The sequence below is a fragment of the Corapipo altera genome, unplaced genomic scaffold (genome assembly GCF_003945725.1).
Source record: "Corapipo altera isolate COAL_440 unplaced genomic scaffold, ASM394572v1 301, whole genome shotgun sequence".
NCBI lineage: Eukaryota > Metazoa > Chordata > Aves > Passeriformes > Pipridae > Corapipo > Corapipo altera.
The window spans coordinates 1,648,957-1,670,744 of NW_020884926.1; the positions used below are offsets into that span (position 1 = coordinate 1,648,957).

The 21,788-nt window shown below is 47.2% G+C and overlaps 3 protein-coding genes across 5 annotated transcripts; 2 read left to right on the forward strand and 1 right to left on the reverse strand.

Annotated features, from left to right (window-relative positions):
• Window positions 1-1,736: 1,736 nt before the first annotated feature.
• On the reverse strand, window positions 1,737-5,480 carry TMEM88B (transmembrane protein 88B). The gene is made up of 2 exons (XM_027658185.1): window positions 4,366-5,480; window positions 1,737-2,410 (listed from the first exon to the last, which is right to left on the reverse strand). The coding sequence occupies exons 1-2, from the start codon at window positions 4,633-4,635 to the stop codon at window positions 2,141-2,143; spliced, it is 540 nt and encodes a 179-aa protein (XP_027513986.1). The 5' UTR covers window positions 4,636-5,480; the 3' UTR covers window positions 1,737-2,140.
• A 2,289-nt stretch (window positions 5,481-7,769) lies between these two features.
• Window positions 7,770-11,247, forward strand: MRPL20 (mitochondrial ribosomal protein L20). The gene is made up of 4 exons (XM_027658284.1): window positions 7,770-7,923; window positions 9,097-9,207; window positions 9,782-9,859; window positions 10,768-11,247. The coding sequence occupies exons 1-4, from the start codon at window positions 7,837-7,839 to the stop codon at window positions 10,942-10,944; spliced, it is 453 nt and encodes a 150-aa protein (XP_027514085.1). The 5' UTR covers window positions 7,770-7,836; the 3' UTR covers window positions 10,945-11,247.
• A 967-nt stretch (window positions 11,248-12,214) lies between these two features.
• CCNL2 (cyclin L2) lies at window positions 12,215-21,475 on the forward strand. Of its 3 annotated transcripts, XM_027658014.1 has the most exons (11): window positions 12,215-12,505; window positions 13,282-13,356; window positions 13,678-13,787; window positions 14,037-14,157; window positions 15,294-15,358; window positions 18,217-18,316; window positions 18,410-18,514; window positions 18,710-18,851; window positions 19,583-19,700; window positions 19,782-19,874; window positions 20,274-21,475. In XM_027658014.1, the coding sequence occupies exons 1-11, from the start codon at window positions 12,215-12,217 to the stop codon at window positions 20,626-20,628; spliced, it is 1,575 nt and encodes a 524-aa protein (XP_027513815.1). In that variant the 3' UTR covers window positions 20,629-21,475. The 3 variants fall into 3 exon arrangements, with proteins under 3 accessions (XP_027513815.1, XP_027513818.1, XP_027513819.1); XM_027658017.1 differs by lacking the exons at window positions 12,215-12,505; window positions 13,282-13,356; window positions 13,678-13,787; window positions 14,037-14,157 and adding an exon at window positions 16,090-16,203 and having other exon boundaries at window positions 15,246-15,358; XM_027658018.1 differs by lacking the exons at window positions 12,215-12,505; window positions 13,282-13,356; window positions 13,678-13,787; window positions 14,037-14,157; window positions 15,294-15,358 and adding an exon at window positions 17,711-17,818.
• The last annotated feature ends 313 nt before the right edge of the window (window positions 21,476-21,788 follow it).

Below are 21,788 nucleotides of genomic sequence, written 5' to 3' on the forward strand. Positions count from 1 at the left end.
TACAAGGAGGACCAGCAGAGGGAAGGAGCCCTTGGCAGGCACTCCCTGATTATTCCTCGTTTAATTCCTTCCATTCATTCTCACCCAAGTTCTCCAGCAGAGCTGGAAACAATCACCAGTGACCAGTTAGCTCAGGGAAAGAGAAGGGAGGGGAAGGAGGACGGGGAAGCTTCCCTGAAGCCATTCCAGTTACAATGAAGCTGTTAGCAACACAAGTGGAGAGAGCACAAGAAGAGTGTCCAGAACATGTGTCACTGGGGTTATATTACCATGCAAATCCTGCCAAATTAACCTGGAGAGTTATTCACAGAAAACTCAGCACTTGGAGCGTTCAACTGCCCGTGATGGGATGGGGAGCAACACATCCTCTCATGGTATGTGCAGCAGGTTCCAGCTTCCTTTCCCTGGCCTCCCTCAGAGGAGGAGTGTAGCATCCTTCCAATAAATTCCATGTTGTCCTTGGCTCTAAAAGATGATATTCCTGATTTCAGTTCAGCTTGACAGATGGTTTGTATTTGCACTGCCCCCAGCTGAGAACTCCAACGACTGGAGGCATCAGAGGGCTGATAACCACTGAGAATGGCATCTTCCTAATGCCTTCACCTGCACTGTTCACTGATGAGGGAGGAGCAGGAAAGTACAAATAAACATAGACCTGACCAAAGGCTGGATGGAAATGCATTTTAGTGTCTTCTGAGGTCCATCAGTACCAGGTTAGTGCCATGGCTTTGAGCATGGAGATGTCACAGGGAAATTAAATCCATACATAGTTTGGACTTAAAAAAAAAACACAAACCCAGTTAAAATGTATTTCTGTCCTCTTGCAGCTCTTTGCTAAGCAGAGCTGTGCTCTGGGCTGGTGTGGGAGCTCTCAGGACAAAGCCCTGACTGTGGGAGTGCAGAGGAGGCATCATCACATCTGTGGGCACAGTCCCTGCCTGGCACATCAGCCCTGCACACAGCAGGCTGGCACAGCTGCCCTCAGCACTTGATCCAAGGCTGAGGATATTGAGGATGGCTCTGTACTCTCTACAGGAAATTTAGGATCAAACCTAAATATCACCTCAGAGCTACGGCACTGCTGGGAATGCTTTGTTGTGGGCCCTGCCCGTGCCAGGACACCCTGAGGTACAGCCTGAGACGTGTGTTCTGCTACTGAGATTTCAGATAGATTCATTTCCCCTTTGTTATTAAATTTTTCTGTAAAATAAAATACCAAATTAAATCGATTTTTGCTTTATTGGGAAGGCTGTAGCGAATAACTCTGAGTTTCTTTGCAGGGACAGCAATGGGGATGGTTCAATACAATGCTTGCAGCACGGCCAGCCTGAAGAATCCTTTCCTTGTAAAAGCAGTTGGATTGAACAGGTGAGCAAAAGAAACAGCAGCTCATATCAAATATCTGTACCCAGTGAGCAGACATTGCACCCAGGCAAAACCTTGTTATCCTGTAGCATGATATCCCCTTTCCATGGAACAGAACTTTCTTGTTTTTCCTCAGCCCTGCCAGAAGCTGACAAGTATTTTTCTCCCTTTTTTTTTTCCTCTCCAATTCACTTGCACTTGTAGTCACCCCTGGCTGTTTCTCAGGGTGGTACCAGGGCCATGCAGGGCAAGGAGACTGGAAAAACCAATCCTCAGAAGGAAAAGAAAAATTACCTTTTACCTTGGAGTGCTTGTGGTGTGGAACAACAGGTACAGCGTGGCTTGAGACAGAACAGAGAGAAACTCCCTCGGGGCATTTGGAATCTCCTTTATTTCTACAGAACACTGAAAATGGTTATACTGGGGAGGCAGGGGAACAGCATCCAGCGGGAACACACAGCCTGCAGTGATGAGCAGCACACAGACCCCACTAACACCGCTACAGAGACCGCGGGGATGTGACAGGACGGAGCTGCCCTGCCCTCCCCTGCCTCTCACCCCCATTGTGCCGTCCCTCAGCTGCAGTTTTTGGCAATGCCGTTTGACAGGGGATCTGTGCTACCACTTCAGACACCGCTGGAATCACGAGGGAGCCCCAGCTGACCCGGCTGAGCATCAGCTCATGTTCCGCGGGAGCTCCACAGAGTCCCGGGGAGGGACCGCGAGGGGATGAGGAGGGACGGGGAGGGGAGAGGACGGTGCTGGCACTGCCAACTCACACCCAGGCCTTGACCTGAGTGTTCCAGCCCCTGGCACAGCCACAGGGACCTCCCCCCTCGTAGCGGCACCACCTGCCCCCCTTGTACACGGCCAGGCTGTAGGGCTGGAAGCACATGAAGAGCCGCAGGCGCCGGGCCAGGCTGCAGTAGATGGCCATGGCCACCACGATGAGAGGGGACATGATGACAAAGCCCAGGATGATGAGGGCAGAAGAGCTGTTGTCATCCAGGATGCTCTTGCAGTAGCGGGCAGATGAGTGCAGGACCTGTGGGGAGAGTGAGACAGAGCTTAGAAACACAGAGCCACAGAGCCACTGAGAGTGGAAAACACCTCCAAGATCATCCAGTCCAACCATTAACTCACTGCCAGATCCACTCCTAATCGCCACATCTACAGCTTGTCACAGGGCTGGTGGTGGGTGGGGACCCTTGAATTCCCGGTGCTTTCACACAAAAACACCTCTTCCCTCTCTCTGAGCTGAGCTCAGCACACTTCAGGCTGCACTAGGTGATGACATCACATCTTAATCAAGATTGCAATTATTCCAGCATCGCTGTGGGACAAGGACACTGCACACTGATCCTGAAGCAGGAAACACTAATCTTTATTAAATCATCAAATAGCATTTGATGGGCAGCAAAAGGCCTCCTGGTGCTACATCCATGTGTGTGGAAATTACAACAGAGTAAATAAAAACACAGCAAGATGTGAGATCCTGCAGACAGAGCTTGGTCATTCCATAGCTGCTTGCTGGCTGGAGACCCTCCAGACCCCTGCCCTGGAACAGACCCTTTGTGTTCTGTCCTCTGTACACACTGGACTCGTTTCTGCCTCTGAGCATCTCTTGGCACTGAAAAACCTGCCAGGAAAGACCATTCACTCCATTTGCTTCAAAGCAAAGACCAACTGGGCCTCGCTGAGTGTTATTTAAAGCCCTCCTTTCGTGCTGGCAGCAGCAGAGCCGAGCTGAGCACTCAGTTGTTGTGCATTAACAAAGGTTGCAGGCAGCCCCCACGTCCCCAGACTTCTTTCCTTTTTCCCTGTCCTTTCAGCAGTAAAAGAAACACAACCCATCATACTGCAAAAAAACCAACAATAAATCCATCTAATGGACCTGCAGTGCAGAAATCAGCCTCTGGCTACCAGGAAGGCATTGAAAGGCCCAAAGACGAAAGGACTGCTCTTGTGAAGCCAATTGCCACAATCCCTTGCTATGACTGTATTAAAGAAAAGTCTGTGTTAAAAGACTCCTTGTGGCTTCCAGCAACACAGGGGCTTTTACTTCTGTCTGTTTGGCTGCACTCAAAAACCTTTTGCATCTCCTGAAAGCCTTTGGCTGTGCCTGCAAAGGAGAACTTGAGGTTTTCCAAGGTGAGGGAAGCTGGAAGGGACAATTCTGGGAGCCAGTTCTCATCTTTTTTTTTTTCTTTTTCCCATTTTCAGTCCAATTTGACGCCAATAAATTCTGACTTATGAAACAGTCATATTGAGCTGGCCTAACAGTTAATGCCTGCAAGGGAAGCAGGAGAACTGCTTTTTCACCTCCATGTTTCCTCAAGTGATCCTAAAAGTATTTATAGGAATATACCAAGAAGAAATTTGTAAGGGAATAATGCAATCCAGAGGACAGCAAACAACTGGAAGAGCCACGCACACAGCCAGAGCCTTTATGGGCAGAAAGGGCTCATTTTTGGTGTGAGAAGCTGCACAGCATATTTAGGAACACATCTGAGTGTTAGACTGGCATGAGAAGGGGATTAAATATTCTGTCAGACTTTATTAATTCTATCTTACTTAAACAGAAAGCAGCAAACCCTTCCAGAGCCCAGGCAGGACTGTGAGTTACAGAGGAGTTCAGGTTGGCAGCTCTCAGTCACAGACAAGAGAGAAATGTTGTGACATTAAAATGCAAACAGCATTTTAATCAAAATCAAGCTGGGGAGTGTGTTCACCTCAGCTGGCACTGCTGCTTGGTATTTCCATGGGGATACAACTTTATTGCCCAATCAAGCTGCCATTTCCCACAGTACCTGTTCTTGTCAGCCCAGATTCTACACATACCCCCCTTAGGAAAAAAATCTGTCCAGGCACACACCCCTTATGAAAACAAAGCCAAAGCTTGGGGAGTCTCACCTTACCTTTACAGCCACTGCTCAAATAAACCCTCAGGGGTGGCCCTAAAGTGGCTGGGAGCAGCCAGAGGGAGCGAGGCTTTCTTACCTGGGAGTGGCACTGGAAGCCAAAATAAACCACCACGATGGTGGGGAGCAGCACAACGGTGAAAATAACGAACATCAGGAGCAAATTAATGAGAAAGACCAAGGAGTTCATGGTGCCTATGACCAGGGTCCACGCCAGGCAGCACCAGGGATTGCGTTGCTCCCTGGGCAGGAGCTGGTCATCCATGTCATAGGGTGGGAGGCCAGGGATCATCCGAGACTTTTCTGAGAGGTTTTCTGCTCCAAAGTCCTCGGTGTCCTGGGCAGACATTCTTCAAGGAGATCAGTCAGCCCACGCTCTTATCCAAAATGATTTCTTTGCTTTTGGAAGCAATTTGCAAAGGCTTTTTCTGCCTCTTCCACACGTGGACAAGAACCCTTAACCAGAGATCATTATGAAGCAAGGAAGGAAAGGTGTCTTTCCTTCCTTCTTTTCTTTGCCACCTGCTTCCTCAGGACCTCGCCAGTACAGGTTGTTTTCTTGAGGTGGTTTCCCAGCAGTGTCCCAACCTCAGTTCCAAGTAGATCTGGCTGCTGGAAGTTTGGCAGTAGTTATTATCTTTGTTTAGAATCCAGAGTTCTACTGAATTTGCTGTTGTTCTTCCCAGGATTATGATCCCAAGAGGTCCCAAACAGTTACTGTCTCAGCTGTTCAGTTCCAGAAGGTGACTGGCTTTAGTGTCCTCCTCCTCCACCTTTGAGCACTGCTGGTTCTTAGGAATATCAGGCTTAGGCACTGACAGATATTTCCTAGTCTTCAAACCATTTTTCCATGCTCTTCACCCTGTAACCATGTAAATATTCCTGCTCAAGCCTCACCCAAACGAGATGACCAGTGAAGACAAAGAGCAGGAACTGTTTCTCCCCTCTCTGGAGTCCTTGCCCACACGGTACAGACCTGGGAGTGGAGATGGGAGCGGTGTGTGGTGTCACTGCTCTCAGCTGTCTGCGCTCACAGACACTCAAACCCAGGCAGTGTCGTCCCTTCTGAGCCAGCTCTCAGCTTTGCAACACTGCTTTGTTTACAGAACAGGCTCAGAAACTGCTCTCTGTGCTGGCCAATCCTTCACATCTGTCTCACCAGGGATGTGATTGAGCACTCAGCACCCAAGAGCCACACTCGAACCATCCATCCCCAGGGAAAGATGGTCCCTCTCCAACCTCAATTATTCTGCCTCTGATTCATTTTCTAAAATTCCTCTCTAGATTAAAAAATCTCAGAGAAATTGATAACAATCACTGTATACCTCAGAAATCATCTGTCCCCTGCAGTCATCACTGTTACTGATCACAGAACATATTGATATTCTTGTAGTGAAGGCACAGCAATTATCAGTTATTCAATCTGCCTCATATGATCAATTTTATTTAAGAATTACAGTGGCATCTGCGTGTTTATGTAGCCTTTTAGATACAGCCATGGTAATAAGAGAGAGAGATATTGAAAAACACAGAGAAAAACAACCTTTAAAACAGACATCAGAGCACGAAAAGTCCATTTTCATCATGTTCCTTCACATGGCTCCCAGGGGAGGTTGCAGGCCACTCAAGCTGCAAAATGTGAAATTTCTTCACAGGTCTGTCCAGACATCCAGAGGGAAATAACTGCTGAATCCAGCCTGCCTTCAGTGCTGAGAGACAGTGTTAATAAAGCCTGAATCTGTGCAGGAAACCAGATGGTGTTGGGTGTAATAAATGTGACAAGTGGCACGGAGGCAGTGAAAGAGTCCCAGTATTTGCTCTGCCATCTGAAAGCTGCTGATTTAAAGATGTAATATTTTTTGAGCTTGATTTATGCCTTCTAAGAGGAAAAAGGACAAGTCACACAAAGAACCCAACACAAAACTATGGGAAGAATAATTGAGGTTAGGCTTAAACCATGGAAAGATGAGCTTGGTGCTGGGCAACTCAAAATCCTACAGCTGCTTTTACCATCTGGAGAGGGCACAGTGGGGTAGTACAGCACAAAGCTCCTTAACTAGTCATAAAAATGCCATAAATTCTAAAAAGCTCTGCTAAATCCAGTGAAACTTTCCAGAGTTCTTTTGCTGTAATGAAAACGCATTTTAGCCTGTGGGAGGTCTGTAAATTTATTTTCCTTTGGAGAAAAAAAAAATTCAACACATGCAGATTCTAATGATTCTTCTGATATTGTGTTAAACAAATCCCAGTGATAGTAAGAGAGATTGCCCAAGCCTCAAATTCTGTGAAATTTCCACTTCCTTAATAAGCACCTGCCCAGAAATGGGAAAGATATCTGGATGATGGAGCAATTCCTACCAGGAGCATCATTGCTTTGAAATGCTGGAACTGGTACTGATTAAAGAGGATCAGACAAATTCATTAGTTCTCTGACGCCAAGGACTGCTGCTCCTAAGGAATAATTTTCTGGCAGCACCATCTTGTGGTTTGCTACAGCTCATAAATTTTTATTTTATGTCTCGCAATCTCTTACACACGGGACGGTTCTACCCAGGTTGGAATCGTCCCAGTCACTGCAAAGAACACCAAATCTTTGCACGGTGCTTTAGCGTTGCTGGCTTGGGCACCTGTTGGAGTTACAAAGCCCAGAAGCACAGAAATGAGAGGACAGAGCCTTAAACAGCGCCAGGGGAGGTTTAAGTTGGACATCAGGGAGAATTTCATCACAGAAAGGGTGGTCAGGCCTTGGAAGGGGCTGCCCAGGGAGGTTTGGAGTCCCCATCCCTGGAGGTGTCCAAGGAAGGACTGGACGTGGCACTCAGTGCTGTGGGCTGGGGGACAAGGTGGGCATCGGGCACAACGGGGGATCCATGGGCTGGGAGGGCTTTTCCAGCCTCAGTGATCCTGGGATGCTCTGAGAGTGGACAAGGAAAGGCGCGGGGAGCGGGGCCGGGAGCCGGGGAGGGCAGAAAGGCCGGGGAAGGACCGGGAAAAGGGCTGGGAAAAGGATCGGGGGAAGGACCAGGAGAAAGACGGAGGGAAGGATCGGGGCAAGGATCGGAGGAAGGGCCAGGAGAAGGACCGGGAAAAGAATCGGGGAAAGGACCAGGAGAAAGACGGAGGGAAGGATCGGTACAAGGATCAGAGGAAGGGCGAGGGGAAAAGCCGGGGGAAGGACTGGGGAAGGGTCAGGGAAAGGACCGAGAGAAGGTCCGGGGGAAGAGCCGGGAAGGACCGGAGACAGGACTAGGAGAAGGATCGGGGAAGGATCGGGGAAGAGCCGGGAAGGACCGGAGACAGGACTGGGAAAAGGATCGGGGAAGGATCAGGGGGAAGGCGGGGAAGGACCAGAGGAAGGGCTGGAAGAAGGACCGGGAAAGGGCAGGGGGGAGCACCGGGGGAAGGAGCGGGGAGCGATCGGCAGACGGACCGAGGGCAGGGCAGAGGGACCGAGGGCAGGGCCGGGGAAGGCTCGGGGCCGGCTGAGGGGCAGGGCCGGCTGAGGGGCAGGGCCGGCGCCGAGCCCGCCCCGGAAGGCTCCGCCGCAGCCATGGTGGTGCTGAGCGCGGCGCGGTGGATCCGCAGCCGCCTCACCGACCGCTTCTGGAGGAAGCAGGAGGTGCTCAAGTACGCGCGGGTGAGTGCGGGCCCTCAGCCGCCCTCCCAGCCCGGCCACACCGCCCTGTGCCCCCCTCCCCGAGCCCCCCGGGTGTCCCAGCCCTCCCCCGGCACTGCCGAGCCACGTGTGGGGTCCCTGCGGCACTCCCGAAGCTGCGGCTGCTCCATCCCTGGGAGTGTCCAAGGCCGGGATGGAGCGGGCTTGGAGCAGCCTGGGCTGGTGGAAGGTGTCCCTGCCCGTGACACACTTCGAGGCCTGTTCTCACCCAAACCGTTCTGTGATTGACTCACACCGATTTAACGTGTTCTAGGTGTGTAAATTGATCTCTGTTTGGTTAAATCCATAAGCGCATCTGGTACTTGTGCTGCAGCACAACACGTGTGTGCGTGGGCACGAGCAACAGCAAGAATCCTGAGAAGAAGGAAGAAATAAAAGCACTGTGACAAGATCAGTCTGCAAATCCACTGTGCTGTAGGCCGGTGTTGATTGTGGCTTTTTTTGTTGATTTTTTTTTTTTAACTGGGCAAAGGAGCTGCTTTTTGAAAGGGGAAAGAGGCTGCTGCACAATGTGACTTCAACTAAAGTTCAGGCTATTGAACCTCTCTCAAGGGCATCCTGGGAGGTGTAGTACATCTTGCTGTAATATTGAGGTAGAAAATGTTGAAGGAAGTGGGAGTGTCTTGGTTTTGTAGCACCTGAGCTGCCCACAGTACCAGTGGTAGTTATTTCTGCCTGCTTCCTCCTGCATCACTTTAGGTGGGTGTCAGTGGTACCTCCAGTAAACTCCTTTTGTTATACTTTCTGTTTGAGTGACTTTTTGATATATCTGAGGCTCCTCTTCACACAAACACAGTGAAGGGGCAGCTCAGGAAAGAGAATGAGTGTGCAAGTTTAGGGTTGGGTGAAAGCACTGACGATGATTTTGTGATTGCCTCCTGGAACCACAGCCCAAAGTAAGGTCTGGTTTTGGCTCCATGCCAGACCAACATTTTCTAGCCTGCTCCAACTTTTCAACCTTACATTTCCCATGCTATAAACCAAGGAAAGAATATTTTCATTACACGCCAGCTGAAGTGAAGTGTTCAGTGATCCTTGCTGTGGAGAGCTGTGAAATGTCCGTGAGCTTATACTGGTGTTACTGGAGGGTTTGACAGCCTTAAACATAATGAGAACATCCTGCTTTTGTTCCAGCATTTTCGTGGGAGGAAGAACCGCTGCTACAAGCTGGCAGTGAGGAGCGTTCGCAGGGCGTTCGTGAAGTCCACCAAGGCCAGGGCAGAGAAGAAGAGATTCCTGAGAGAGGTAAAGAGCAACACCTTGGGTGTGAACATGAAAATGGGAGAAAGGCAGAAGTGAAACTACCGTCTTCCTTACTGGGGGGGTTCCCCCAAAAGCAGTCAGTGAAAAATATGTGTTCAAAGTAAGGATTCTCAGTCCCTATGTGGGCTGGAATGGCTCGTTCAGAAGTTAATATGTGTATGTGGTGCACTGAGGAGGCTGTGGGTCTCTGGTGACCAGTGGCAGGACCTGAGGAAACGACTGGAGCTGTGTCAGGGCAAGGTTAGGTTGGATCTCAAGAAAAGGTTCTTCCCCCAGAGGGTGGTTGGGCACTGAACAGGCTCCCGAGGGCACTGGGCACAGCACCAAAGCTGCCAGAGCTCCAGGAGTGTGACAACACTCTGAGCAACAAGGTGGGATTGTTGGGTTGTCTGTGCAGGGCCAGGAGTTGGACTGGATGATCTTCGTGTGCCCCTTCCAGCTCAGGATATTCTGTGATTCTATGAAAATGTTGTATTTAGTGTGAGCAGACCAGTGTGGCAAAAGGATTACTATTAAAGTATTTTATCACTCAAGATGTTCATTTTTACCCTTTCAGCTCTGGATCACAAGGATTGGAGCAGCTTCCCTTGAACATGGTTTGAAGTACCCAGTCTTCATAAGCAACCTGGTTAAGGTAAGGATGGGGCTTGTAGAATAATTACGTATTAATTCTAGTGATGAAAGGCCTTCTGCTTGTGAAAGCAGTTTCATTCACTTCAGGAATTAAGTTCTGCCCTAAATCTGTTTCTCTTCCTTACATGCATCATCCCCTTTCATCCTGGTGAACATTGTGGTTCTACACCTTGTCCTGTCCCCAAAACTCTTAATGAGCATCTTAAGAATGAGACTTGTAAAATGCTCTTACACTGTTGCTCTTGTGGGCATTAAGTGACAACTTGCTTTCCTTTTACTTGAAGAAATTCAGAAGAAGTTTTAAAATACAAAGCTTGGAATAGAAAAAAACCCCACCCTAAGAAATCTCTATTCTCTTCACTGACTTTGTGCATTGCTGAGCATGGACAGTGCAGAGAGCTGGTGCCATTGTCCCTGTTCTTAAACATTCTGGGATTTGGTTTTAATTTGTTGATACAGCTTTTAATGTGTTGAGACTGTTGGTTTTAATTTTAGTAGGTTTTCGTTTGTTGATACTGGTTTTAATTTGTTTGAGCTGAAACAAATGCCATGGGTTAACCTGGAACACATGGCCTGGAGCAAAATAAGAGATTCTTCTTCAGCTCTTGGTTTCTACCAGAAAAACTTAAGAAGCAGGTTTTACACAGTGGCTTAATGAGATACCCATGGACAAGTAGTCATGTGTGACAGTCTTTAACAATTCCAGAATTATACAGGGTAGAAAAAAGGTAATTTGCCTTAAGACCTCAGGTATTAACATTGAGAGTGTTTAATGAAATTTAATGAAGAGTGTTTATATAAACAATAAAGAGTGTTTATTATATTTAATACTTAATAAAGTGTGATTAAGCATTGCAGTGTTGATCCTAAAAATTACAGGACTTAACCAACAAATTTTCTTGCATTTAGTCCCAGGTGGAGCTGAATAGGAAAGTGCTCGCTGATCTGGCTATTTATGAGCCAAAGACCTTCAAGTCCCTGGCTGCTTTAGCCCAGAGGAGGAGACAAGAAGGATTCCTGGCTGCCCTGGGAGATGGAAAAGAACCAGAAGGGATATTTTCACGGATTGTGCGCCACCACTACTGATATCAAAGAGTCTGTATATATGTGTTATAAACAGGGATGGGATTGCAAAGTAAACCTGCTCTGTGACTGCTGCTAAGATGGAAAATATGGGACAATATCCTCTAAGGATGGTTCCAGCAGGATGAGGTGGGTCTGGGTGTGAAGCTTCACCTTGGTGGCTTTTTCCTGTGTTGTTGTCACTGAAACCTGTTAAATTAAAAGCACCGTTCAACATTAGCAGTCAGGCCATACAAGGACACACATAGCCTGTTCTCTTAATAACTTAATAAAGATATTTTTTCGGTAACTTTGGAAAAAAACTCATTTGTGTGGTGAATTCTGGTGCTGCACAGCAAAAACCCAGCCGGGGTGGGGGAGTATGTTCACCCTTACACGTGGACCTCAGTGGCCAGTGTGTTAAGGACACAAGGACACATACAGTCTGTTCTTTTAAGGACTTAATATAGGGATTTTTTTTTGGTAATTGGCTAATGGAAAAAACAATATGAGTGTTGAATTCTGGCGCTGCACAGGGGAAAACCCAGCCCAGAGGCACAGAGGATATCGACCTTCGCATGTGGACCCTGTGTGTTGAGGACACAAGGACACACATAGTCTGTTCTTTTAAGGACTTAATCAAGGCCTTTTTGTTTGTTAACTGCTATGAGGAAATAATGTGGGGAAATAATTTGATGAGTTCTGGCTCTCTATGGGGAAAATCCAGCCCCAGCGACCCTCGCACATGGAACCCAGTGGCTGCTGTGTTAAGGACACAAGGTCATAGAAGAACTTAATAAAATAGGGGGGGGTTGGCAACTATTGCTGGGAAAAATAGTATGTTTTGGGGTTTTTTGTGTGTGTAGTGAGTTCTGGTGCTGCACGGGGAAAACCCAGCCTGGGGTGGGGGGAAGAAGGGCGGGGACGGGACGTCGACCCTCGCACACACGAATCGCGACGGCCGCCGCGCTAAGGACACACGGGCACACACAGTCTGTTCTTTTAACTTAATTGACTTAACATTTTGACTGAATAAACACATCTTTCCGGTAACCGCTGTGCGCAAACAGCGACCGGGCCCGCCCCAGCTCTGAGGGCACCGCCCCCCCCGCCCTGCTCGGATTCCCGAGAGCTGCGTCACCGCGCCGCGCGCGGCCCCGGGCGGCGTCTGACGTCACGTCCGCTCCGCCAATCAGCGGGCGGCCCCGCGCCGCTCTCCACCAATCAGCGCGGGCGGACGCGGGGGGGAAGCAGAAGGAGAAGGAGCGCGGAGCCAGCGAGGCGGCGGCACAAAATGGCGGCGGCGACGGCGGGTGGTGCGGGAGGCGGCGGCAGCGGCGGCCCCGCGGGCCCTCAGGCGGCCGGCGCGGCTCCCACCCCGGCGCCGGGCCCCGGCGCGGTGCTGATCGGCGACCGGCTGTACTCGGGTGTGCTGATCACGCTGGAGAACTGCCTCCTGCCCGAGCACACGCTGCGCTTCACGCCGTCCATGAGCAGCGGCCTGGACCCGGACACTGAGACCGAGCTGCGCGTCACCGGCTGCGAGCTCATCCAGGCGGCCGGGATCCTGCTGCGGCTGCCGCAGGTGGGGCTGGGCCGCGGGTGGGGAGGCTCTGGGAGCGGGCCTGGCCCGGCTGGGCTCTCCTTTGTCCCTGGGCCCGTTGTCTCGGTTCCAGGCCGAGGAGGCCGCGGGGCCGCCCAGGGTGGCGGGGGTCGCTCAGGGACCGCTCGGGGGTCGCTCAGGGACCGCTCGGGGGTCGCTCGGGGCCTGGCCCGGCCGCGGAGCGCAGGAAGCGGGTGATGTCAGCGCCTTTCCTGCGCCGCCCCCGCCGCCTCTGCTGTGATCGGGGATTGTGCAAAGACGGATTTCTTTTGAGTCGTGACCTCGGGAGGCTTTTGTTCCCCTGGAGAACTTCGGGCCCAAACGGCCTCGTTGCTCTCTGAGCGTTAAAACTTTCCAGGCGTTTCCCAGCTACCAGGCCTCAGCTACTCAAATATATGCAAATCAATTTGTTATTAGTTTCCATTTCTCTTTCCACGCCCCAGAATCAAAGTTTTTCCGGTATATCCTCATAACTTTCAGTTTTATTGAGTTTTGGGACTTTTTTTCCCCTTTAAATCACTATTTATTCAATTAACTTGGAGCATATTTTCATACTTTCTAAAATTTGCGATTTAATGTATGAATTTGGTTTAGAGTATGGTCTTGATAACTTAAGTAGCAGTTCTGATTTTCCTTAGATACCACTGAATTTACTCCTATGCTTACCCAGGCTTCTGGGTCCCAAATCTGTAGAAATTCCTCATTGGAACTGCTTGTTTTGTTCATGCCTGTTGTGGGTATCTCTTTTTCTGTTTTAGGTGGCTATGGCTACAGGACAGGTGCTATTCCAGCGTTTTTTTTATACCAAGTCTTTTGTGAAGCATTCCATGGAGGTAAGGGAACATTAAATAACGTGTGTTATTTGTATACACAGAGCCATATACACCTTTTAATCTTTGAACTCTTTTGGCAAGTTGTCATCTGAGATGTGGCCAGTGTTAGTGGCTGGCCTGGAGGTTATACTTAGAGAACAACATAATTTTACAAAGCTACATAATAATGATTTTTGTCAAATGTTTTGTATTTCTTTGTTTTAGCACAGTTTTCTCTTGTTGTCCCTCCTTCAGCTGTTGGAAGAGATCAGTTCCTGAGCTGGAACTGATATTATATGATACAATATGTTATGTGAAATACATTATATATTTGTATTTCAGCATGTGTCCATGGCCTGTGTTCATCTGGCATCCAAAATTGAGGAAGCCCCGAGACGGATACGGGATGTGATAAATGTGTTCCATCGCCTCAGACACCTGAGGGAGAAAAAGTAAGCTGAGACTCTGCAATAATATCAAGTATTTGTGTTGTATTTTAATAATTAAACTTCATAATTCCCTGATTTATAAATCAGGGAGCATCTCGAAGAGATCTCATGAAGGGGAGTTGACACATTTTATTCACTCATTTGTTTTTAGTGTTATAAATTCTGATACCTCTTATTTTTACACAAACACAGCCTGCCTATGAGCCCTCTCTGAGGTTAAGATGATCTCCAGAATGTGACCTTGTCTTGCAGAAAACCTGTGCCTCTAATACTGGATCAAGAATATGTGAACTTGAAGAATCAAATAATTAAGGCAGAAAGAAGAGTGTTGAAGGAGTTGGGATTTTGTGTTCATGTGAAGCACCCTCATAAGGTTTGTAGTGCCTAAGTTCACTTCATAACCAGTGTTTCATGTGCTGTAATGCTTTGAGGAGGCTGCCTGACTGCGTGGATTGTACATGATAACTTCAGTTAATTCAGAAAGATTAGTTTCTTACCATCCTGATGTTTTCTTTCTCATTTAAGAGACTCTTACTAATTGGTCTTGTATCACTGCTGAATGACGACGAGGTGGATGCAGGTGCTCAGTATCCCTTGAAGTCAAATTGGATGAGTAGGTAGCTTTGGTGTTAGAAAATGTCACTGTAACATAGATTCTTGAGGAGAAAAGGAATTTGGGGACTTGGAGTTGTCACGATCTCTCCTTGTGGAAACATGCTGAGGTATTAAAGCCATCTGAGCTGGTTAGTGGGTTCTGTGTTCTGAAAGTTACACTCAGGTGTGAAGGGCTTGGTTAGAAATGAGACTATTCTCAGTATTGAAGTATCAAATATTAGACTAGGGTGATACTAGACAGGTACAATTCCTGCAGGTATTAAGATGGTGCTTTTTTACCATTAGTATTATAACTGTGGTAAAAGAACTTCTGACTTCTGTGCCAGCAGAACTTGGGATCTTCCTCTTTCCTCCAAAAGTTGCTGTTGAAAGTCTTCTTTTTGAACCTACCTGACATCCAGAATTCCCTCGTGTCACCCACCCTGGAGGGCAGCTGCACTTGTTTGTTCATTGGTGTGACCTTTGCCTTTAGTCCTTTTCTCTGCAGCCTCATTTTCCTTTCAAAGGAAAAGCCCTTAGAACTGAGCAGCCCAGTGACACCCAGTGTGTTAGATCTGTTCTCTGCACACACTTCCCTCACTGCCCAGTGCAGGCAGCAGTGTTTCCTCCCAAGTTGCAGCTAAAAGGAGCCCTGAGGTTTGTAGGAGAACATCCTTAGGTGGCATCCAGGTGAAGACAAGACCACCTGGCTCAGGAGGAGGATGGATGGGCTCGGAACGTGGAGAGCTAGGAAGGCCAGAGCTGTGTGGATAAACACTGGGGATGGTGCAAACACTTCATGTGGAGTGTTGTAGGACTTGAAAGAGGCTGACAGATGCCTCATGGATGTCCCTCTGAAATGAGTTGGTGGCTCTCCAGATGCTCGTTAATAACTCAATAACCCATATCTTCCAGATAATCGTTATGTACCTTCAGGTATTAGAATGTGAACGTAACCAACACCTGGTCCAGACCTCATGGTAAGTTGATTTTCCTTGTTCTAAGAGACCAGAAGGGGCAGTAGCAGAAATATGTCACTTGAGGCACTGGGCAGCATTGCTCAGGAGTGCTTGGGGCCACACCAGACAGATCCACTGTCCTTGGCGTGCCCCAAACTACTTCCCAAATGTTGATCGGCCTCTTAAGTCAGAGGCACTGTTTTAATGGTAAGGTAGCTTTCCACCCTGACTTCTCACTTCCCTCCTCTCTGCTTCCACTTTTCAGCTGAAGGGAAAATGTTGGGGTGGGTTTTAGTGTTTCCTTGGGTTTTTGTTGTTCATGTGTAGTTCAAGTCTGTTTCCAGTGCTGGGAAATGGCTTTTCCCAGGGCTTGAGCTCGATTACAGGTGTATCAAAACCTCAGCACAGACACATTTCTATTTATGTGGATAATGCAAGTTGTCAGCTTCTGAGACTGGATAGATGGATAGACTGGATTCTTGTTTGCCAAGAAATGTCCTCTGCCTTATTGCTCTCATTACAATAAATATTTGCTTGGGGGTGGGAAGCTTCTGTAAAATTGCAGGTGTGAAAACTTTTTAACAAATAAATAAAGGCTTTGAAACCATAATGCTTTTTAACAATAGCGTGGTGTAAAAACCCTTGTTAGTGAATCCAAAGACCATATTTCTGCTGACTGAACTGTCTGGTACTGTGACCTGTGTGTAGAGAACCAGTTTTGACTTTTCTTTTCTGTACTCTTTTAATCAAAGGGTAGCCTCTGAGGGTAAGTGACTAAGACTTCTCCTCTGCTGCCCATGGTGCAGGGATAGCTGCCGTCTTCAGTCAACCCAAAGCTCTCCAAAGAGAAGGCTGGCTCTAGACAGGTGGTATATACATGATAGTAGAGTAACTGGCCAACTGCTTCTTGTGCTTATACTTTTATTTTTTTTATCGTGCATTTTTGACTGTTTGTATATTTTATAACCTGACTGTTGAAGTTACGAAAGGGTTTTAATGTTCTTATCTCGTAATGTGATGTGTTCTTTAAGTGATAAAGCAAATTTAAGGCGGGGTTTTAAGTCTTAAAGGGATGGATTAACGCAAAAAATAGGAGTAGTTTGCATTTGTAAACTAGTCAGAAAACATTTGAGTACATGTTTGAAGCGTGGAGACAAATGTAACACTTAGAGACACTTCCTGACTTCCCAGTACCATTGCATGGAGTACTGGAATGTGAGGTATGGACTGATCACTGCCAGTTATCTGCTTGTAATGGGAGGAGGAGGAGGAGGGGAGGAGGAGGGAGGGAGTTACCCTGCTAGAGAAATGGGTCAGATGTTACAATAACACATCTCTGTGCTCATGTTGGTTGCTTCCAGTACTTGCAAACTGGTGGGTATCCAGTATAGTTGGTTTTTGAAATGTGCATTTTTTTACAGCATTCCCTTTTTCTTAAAATATTGTGACAAGGATTCATTTCCCCACGTGTCTGATTCTGAGCCCACAGGGAAGATGTGCAGAGGCCAAACCTGGAGCAGGCACATCTTTCAATTTGGCACATTAGAAAAAAGGCTGTGTGACTTCCAGCTGAAGTTCCACTTTATCTCTTTTTTTTTTTTTTTTTTTTTTTTTTGACCAAAAGGTTTGTGCTCTCTTTGTAGTGGGACAAGAAAAGTAGGTTTTGAAGTTCTTTTTTTCCCAGAAAGATGAGCTGATGGGTAGTGTTGCTTCTCTGGGGTAGCAGTTGTTCTTTGTGTAAACAGGAATGTAGGACAAGTGGGAGTTGGATACTCTTGGGATTCAAGTTCCTTTGTCTGCCCTTGTAAACTGATTGCAGATGTCTGGCCTGTGGTCTCTGCTTTGGATGTCTTGGGGGTCAGTGAATCCTTGTATACTGGGTACCCACAGGGTTAATTACTACTTTAAAGCATAATATTTTGAGGACTTTTACTGTGTCTGGTTTTAGTTTTTCTCCATCTGATATTTTGCTTGATATAAGTGCTCAAATACTAGATCTCTTAAAGCACATCAGCTGAGAGATTCAGAGGAAGTTACTTTGTGTATTTAAGATTTAGCAGGATAATTCTTAAGTGTACTGACTGGAATATGTGCAATATTTTACAGTTTTCTCATTCTGTGAATATTCATTTTAAGCAACCTTACTGAAATGGGACAATTTGGAAACCTTATTTCATGTGCCAAAGAGGAGATCTCCCTGAAAACTGACTGTTATCCTGAACTGACGTTCCCAAACAACCTGATTTCTTCTATGGCTGATTTTTGCATCAAAAAAGAATTCTGTTCTGGATGGAAAAATCCTACTTCTGAAGGAAATGGACCCCTTAAATCCCAGTGGGAGTTGTCATGTGCTGAAGAGGACTGCACTTTCCTGGGACAGCTACTGAAGGAGCTGCAGCTTTTGCCAGACATCTGGTTCTGCCCTATTGCAGGGAAACATGTGAACCTAAAATTCTATAACTGAGTACTCCAGACCATATTGTATGTTGTCCTGATGAAAAATAACTTGTCTATTGCATGAGAGCAGGCCAGTAGAGATCCAGCAGGAAAAGTGAAGTTCAAATTGGTTCTCTCCTCACAGCTGAATTTTCAGCAGTCAGTCAGGCTTAATTCCTGTCACACATCCCTACCCTTGAGGGATTTACTTTAGTTTTTCTTTTTTTCCAAGTTTAAAAAAAAAAAAAAAAATTAAAAAAAAAAATCATTCAACTTCTCTTTATAGAGTTACAGGACTGTAATGTCGAAGTCTAGTAACTGAATGCAGAAAGAAATAGCCCTCATAGAAGTAAAACCAAAAGAAATAAAACAACAAAACAAAACAAAAACCACCCCAAAGAGCTTTGCAGTTCCTTGCAACCTTCTGCTCTCGTGTCTTCCAGGAACTACATGAACGACAGCCTGAGAACAGATGTCTTTGTGAGGTTCCAGCCAGAAAGCATTGCCTGTGCATGCATTTACCTGGCAGCCAGGACTCTGGAGGTGAGCCAGGGTTTTCCATGGATTTGGGAGGGGGGGGTTTAAGCCTCCTCACAGGAGCAGAAAGCTGAGGGTGTCTCTGTCTCTCCCTTTCAGATCCCTCTTCCCAATCGCCCGCACTGGTTTTTACTGTTCGGAGCGACGGAGGAAGAAATCCAAGAAATCTGCTTGAAAATTTTGCAGCTCTACACAAGGAAAAAGGTTTGTTTCTCTTGCATGCTGGGAGCCCTCACTTAAAAAAAACCAAACAAACAAACACTTGTCCTGTTTGAAACCAAGGCTGGTTTTGGGAAGGGAACATGAAGGGAACAAGGAATAGTTGCTGTCCCTGTGAGCGAGCAAGCAGGAAGGTCAGTTCACTAACTGTTGTCACCAGCAGTGCTCCTGTGTCCACAGGTGGATTTGTCTGATCTGGAAAGTAAAATAGAAAAGAAGAAATTAGCTATTGAAGAGGCAAAAGCACAAGCTAAAGGTCTGGTACCTGAGGGAGTCCCGAGTTTGGATAATACATCAGGATTTTCCCCTGCCCCGAAAAATGGTAAATAGTGGATAACTTGGTTTTAATAACACTCTCATCTTTCATGTGTATTTACCCCTTTGGGATGCATTTACAAGTGTGGTTTGGGGTTGGTTGGGGATTTTTTTTTTCAAGCTGGCTTCTAGCTACTGTTCAACTGGCAGAGTTTGAATAGCATTGCAACTTTGTGATTTCTTGAATCAGATAAAAGCTAAAATCAAATTAGTCTAAAATTAAGACTAGTTTAAACTCATATAGTGCAGGGGCTTGTTTTTATGTGGTTTTGGCAATAAATACTTGCAACTAGCATGTTATGCTAAAGCAGTATTAAAGCAGAGGTGTGTTAGGAGCTCTGGCAGGAGTAACATTTTGGGGTGACTGGTGGGGAATATTTTCCTGCACTTCTTGGTTGAAAGTTTCCAGTCTGGTGCCAGTCTTGCCTAGAAGGTAACATTTACCATCATCTCCCCTCAGTTTACCTTTAAAGTGATACTGAATAACTGGCAAGAAAAGGAAGTTGCTGTTCTGCCTCCAGTTCACTCCTTGGGTGAAACATTTGGCAAAACGTTTCAGATTAATTTCTGCTGTCTGCGAACTTGTTCAGATCTGTTTGTGGGTGGTTGTGTGTGTGAAAAATACAGCTGTACAATTCTGATCCTTGCAGAGGTGGTGAGATGGGGCGAGGGGAGCCTTCAGTCCTTTCAGGTACTTCCCATACTTGCAAAATAGGTAACAAAGGCTTGTTTTTCCAGAGTCTCCAAAGGAGGTTAAAGGAAATAAACCTTCCCCACTACCTGTCCAGGCAATGAAGAATGCTAAAAGGAAAACAGAGGGAGCCAAAAGAACGAGCTCCAATAGCCCAGTAAATGGGTAAGGCCTCATAAGGAAGCAGCTTATTTCTTCCCACGAGTACTTTAAGCAAAATAACTGAGTGTTGATTGTCTCTTGCAGTGTCCAGAAAGGGAGAGAGAGCAGAAGTCGGAGTGGGAGCAGAGATCAGAGTTACTCCAGATCAGCCTCGAGATCTGCATCCCCTAAGCACAGGTGGGTGCTGCTGCACGGGGGGGCTGTGCTGGGACACCCTCCCAGGCTGGGATTTCACAGTGGTTTGTCCCCAAGAGGCTGTGAAGTGACACAGCAGTGTGTGCTGCCAGTTAAACTCCAGACTAAACTCCAAACTGGGGCGTTTTGGTGGCAGTGTCACTGTAACTGAAGCTGGAGGAAGGGATGCAAGTTCCTAAAAATTTCTCCAGTAAGCAGATGTTTTAGGACACAGTGTTTGGCGTAAAGTTTCGGATTAACTTCTGCTTTCTGTGAACTTGTTCAGATCTGTTTGTGGGCGGTTGTGTGTGTGGAAAATACAGCTGTACAGAACAACAGAGCGCAGAATGAAGATGTCACAGTTAAAGAAAATCGTGTTTTCTCTCCTCTTTTTTTTCCTAGGAAAAGCGAGAGTTACTCCACCTCCAGCGGCTCCAAATCCCACAGCCGCTCCCGCAGCCGCAGCGACTCCCCCCCGCGCCAGTTCAACCACAGCTCGGGCTACAAAGGCTCCAAGGTGAGGAGCTACAAGAAATCCAAAGACTACAAATACTCCACACACAAACCCCGCAAATCCCGCAGCCGGAGCTCGTCCCGCTCCCGCAGCCGCTCCCGGGAGCGCTCCGACCACTCCGGGAAGTACAAGAAGAAGAGCCACTACTACAGGAACCACCGGCACGAGCGCTCCCGCTCCTACGAGCGCGCCGGGCACCGCTACGAGCGCGAGCACCCCGGGCACAGCCGGCACCGCCGCTGAGGGCACCCCCTGCTCCTGCGGCCTTGGGCTTAAAACCACCTCGCTCCCTAAGCTCCATCCTGCTGGAGCTCCCTGCTCCTGCCTGAATCCAAAGGGAGAGATGTCCCGGTGACTGTGTCGTGCTGGAGCGTCACCCGTCCTGCTCTTTTAGTGGTTCCCATCCCGTAGCCTCCCGTCTGGGACTTCCATTTCCCTGTGGCTCAGCCCTTGGAATGCTGTGCCCTGTGGAACTGGAAGGGCCCCCAGGCAGTTCCTAACCCTTGGGAGTGGCTCTGGTGCTAACAAAGCTGTCTTTTCATACTGACTCTGGTGTTGTACAGATGGGGGTGACTTTTCTAGCCCTGTTGCCTATATTAGGTTCTATGTGTATATATATTTTGCAGTGTTACAGTACAATATGGAAATATGGCCTTACTAGCCTTTACACTTTATCCACAATTGTAAATAAGCATTTGTTTAATACAGGTGAAGATATATACAGAAAATTCAAAACTTGAATTCTATAAAAAAACCCTTGTGTAGAAAATTCTGATAAATGTGAAAGTATTTAGCTCTGTGCATTGAGAGTAGTATATTTTTATCTGTGCAATGCTGTGTGCAGGCCACCAGCTCATAAGACATTTCCTATATATACATTTTGAGTGGTTTGAAATTCTTTACTCAGGATCTTTGACACTCTGAAGAATTAGTAGTTTGTCAATCTGCATGCTTGTTGGAGAACAGAGCGTTTAAAAGCAAATTAGCAGACCCCCACAGCCCAGTAGTATCAGTTCTAGTGGTATATCTGAGCTGTTACTCTCTCATGCTCCCTGATTTCATTAAAGTATTTGATTTTCTATTAAATTTACTTGATAGTAGTTTCTTATGAGCTACACCCCTGTGCCTACTCAGAAGGAAAGAAATTTGGTGCTGAATGATTGTCAAATTGTAGTGGGCTTAAAACATGGGATTAAATCCCTGTTCCCTCAAAGTTGGGAATTTTGGGGCGTTCTATTAGTTTAGGCACCTTTCCAGTCAATCCCAAACGTAACATCCCCCAGTCCACAAAGATCTGAGCTGGGAAGTGCATTTCCCTGCCTCCAGCTGAGGTTCCTGAGCAGGGCTGGGACATTTTGGGAAGTCAGTGCTGCTGCTGAGCACGGCGGAGGTCCCGTGGCTGG

What these genes read in the sequence shown, in the direction of transcription:
- TMEM88B (XM_027658185.1), bottom strand. Translation starts at nt 4,635, where the DNA reads ATGTCTGCCCAGGACACCGAGGACTTTGGAGCAGAAAACCTCTCAGAA. An exon ending in GCTTCCAGTGCCACTCCCAG is followed by an intron (nt 2,411 to 4,365) that starts GTAAGAAAGCCT and finishes CTCTCCCCACAG; the next exon opens with GTCCTGCACTCATCTGCCCG.
- MRPL20 (XM_027658284.1), top strand. Translation starts at nt 7,837, where the DNA reads ATGGTGGTGCTGAGCGCGGCGCGGTGGATCCGCAGCCGCCTCACCGAC. An exon ending in AGGTGCTCAAGTACGCGCGG is followed by an intron (nt 7,924 to 9,096) that starts GTGAGTGCGGGC and finishes CTTTTGTTCCAG; the next exon opens with CATTTTCGTGGGAGGAAGAA. An exon ending in AGAAGAGATTCCTGAGAGAG is followed by an intron (nt 9,208 to 9,781) that starts GTAAAGAGCAAC and finishes TTACCCTTTCAG; the next exon opens with CTCTGGATCACAAGGATTGG.
- CCNL2 (XM_027658014.1), top strand. Translation starts at nt 12,215, where the DNA reads ATGGCGGCGGCGACGGCGGGTGGTGCGGGAGGCGGCGGCAGCGGCGGC. An exon ending in TCCTGCTGCGGCTGCCGCAG is followed by an intron (nt 12,506 to 13,281) that starts GTGGGGCTGGGC and finishes TTTCTGTTTTAG; the next exon opens with GTGGCTATGGCTACAGGACA. An exon ending in TTGTGAAGCATTCCATGGAG is followed by an intron (nt 13,357 to 13,677) that starts GTAAGGGAACAT and finishes TTTGTATTTCAG; the next exon opens with CATGTGTCCATGGCCTGTGT.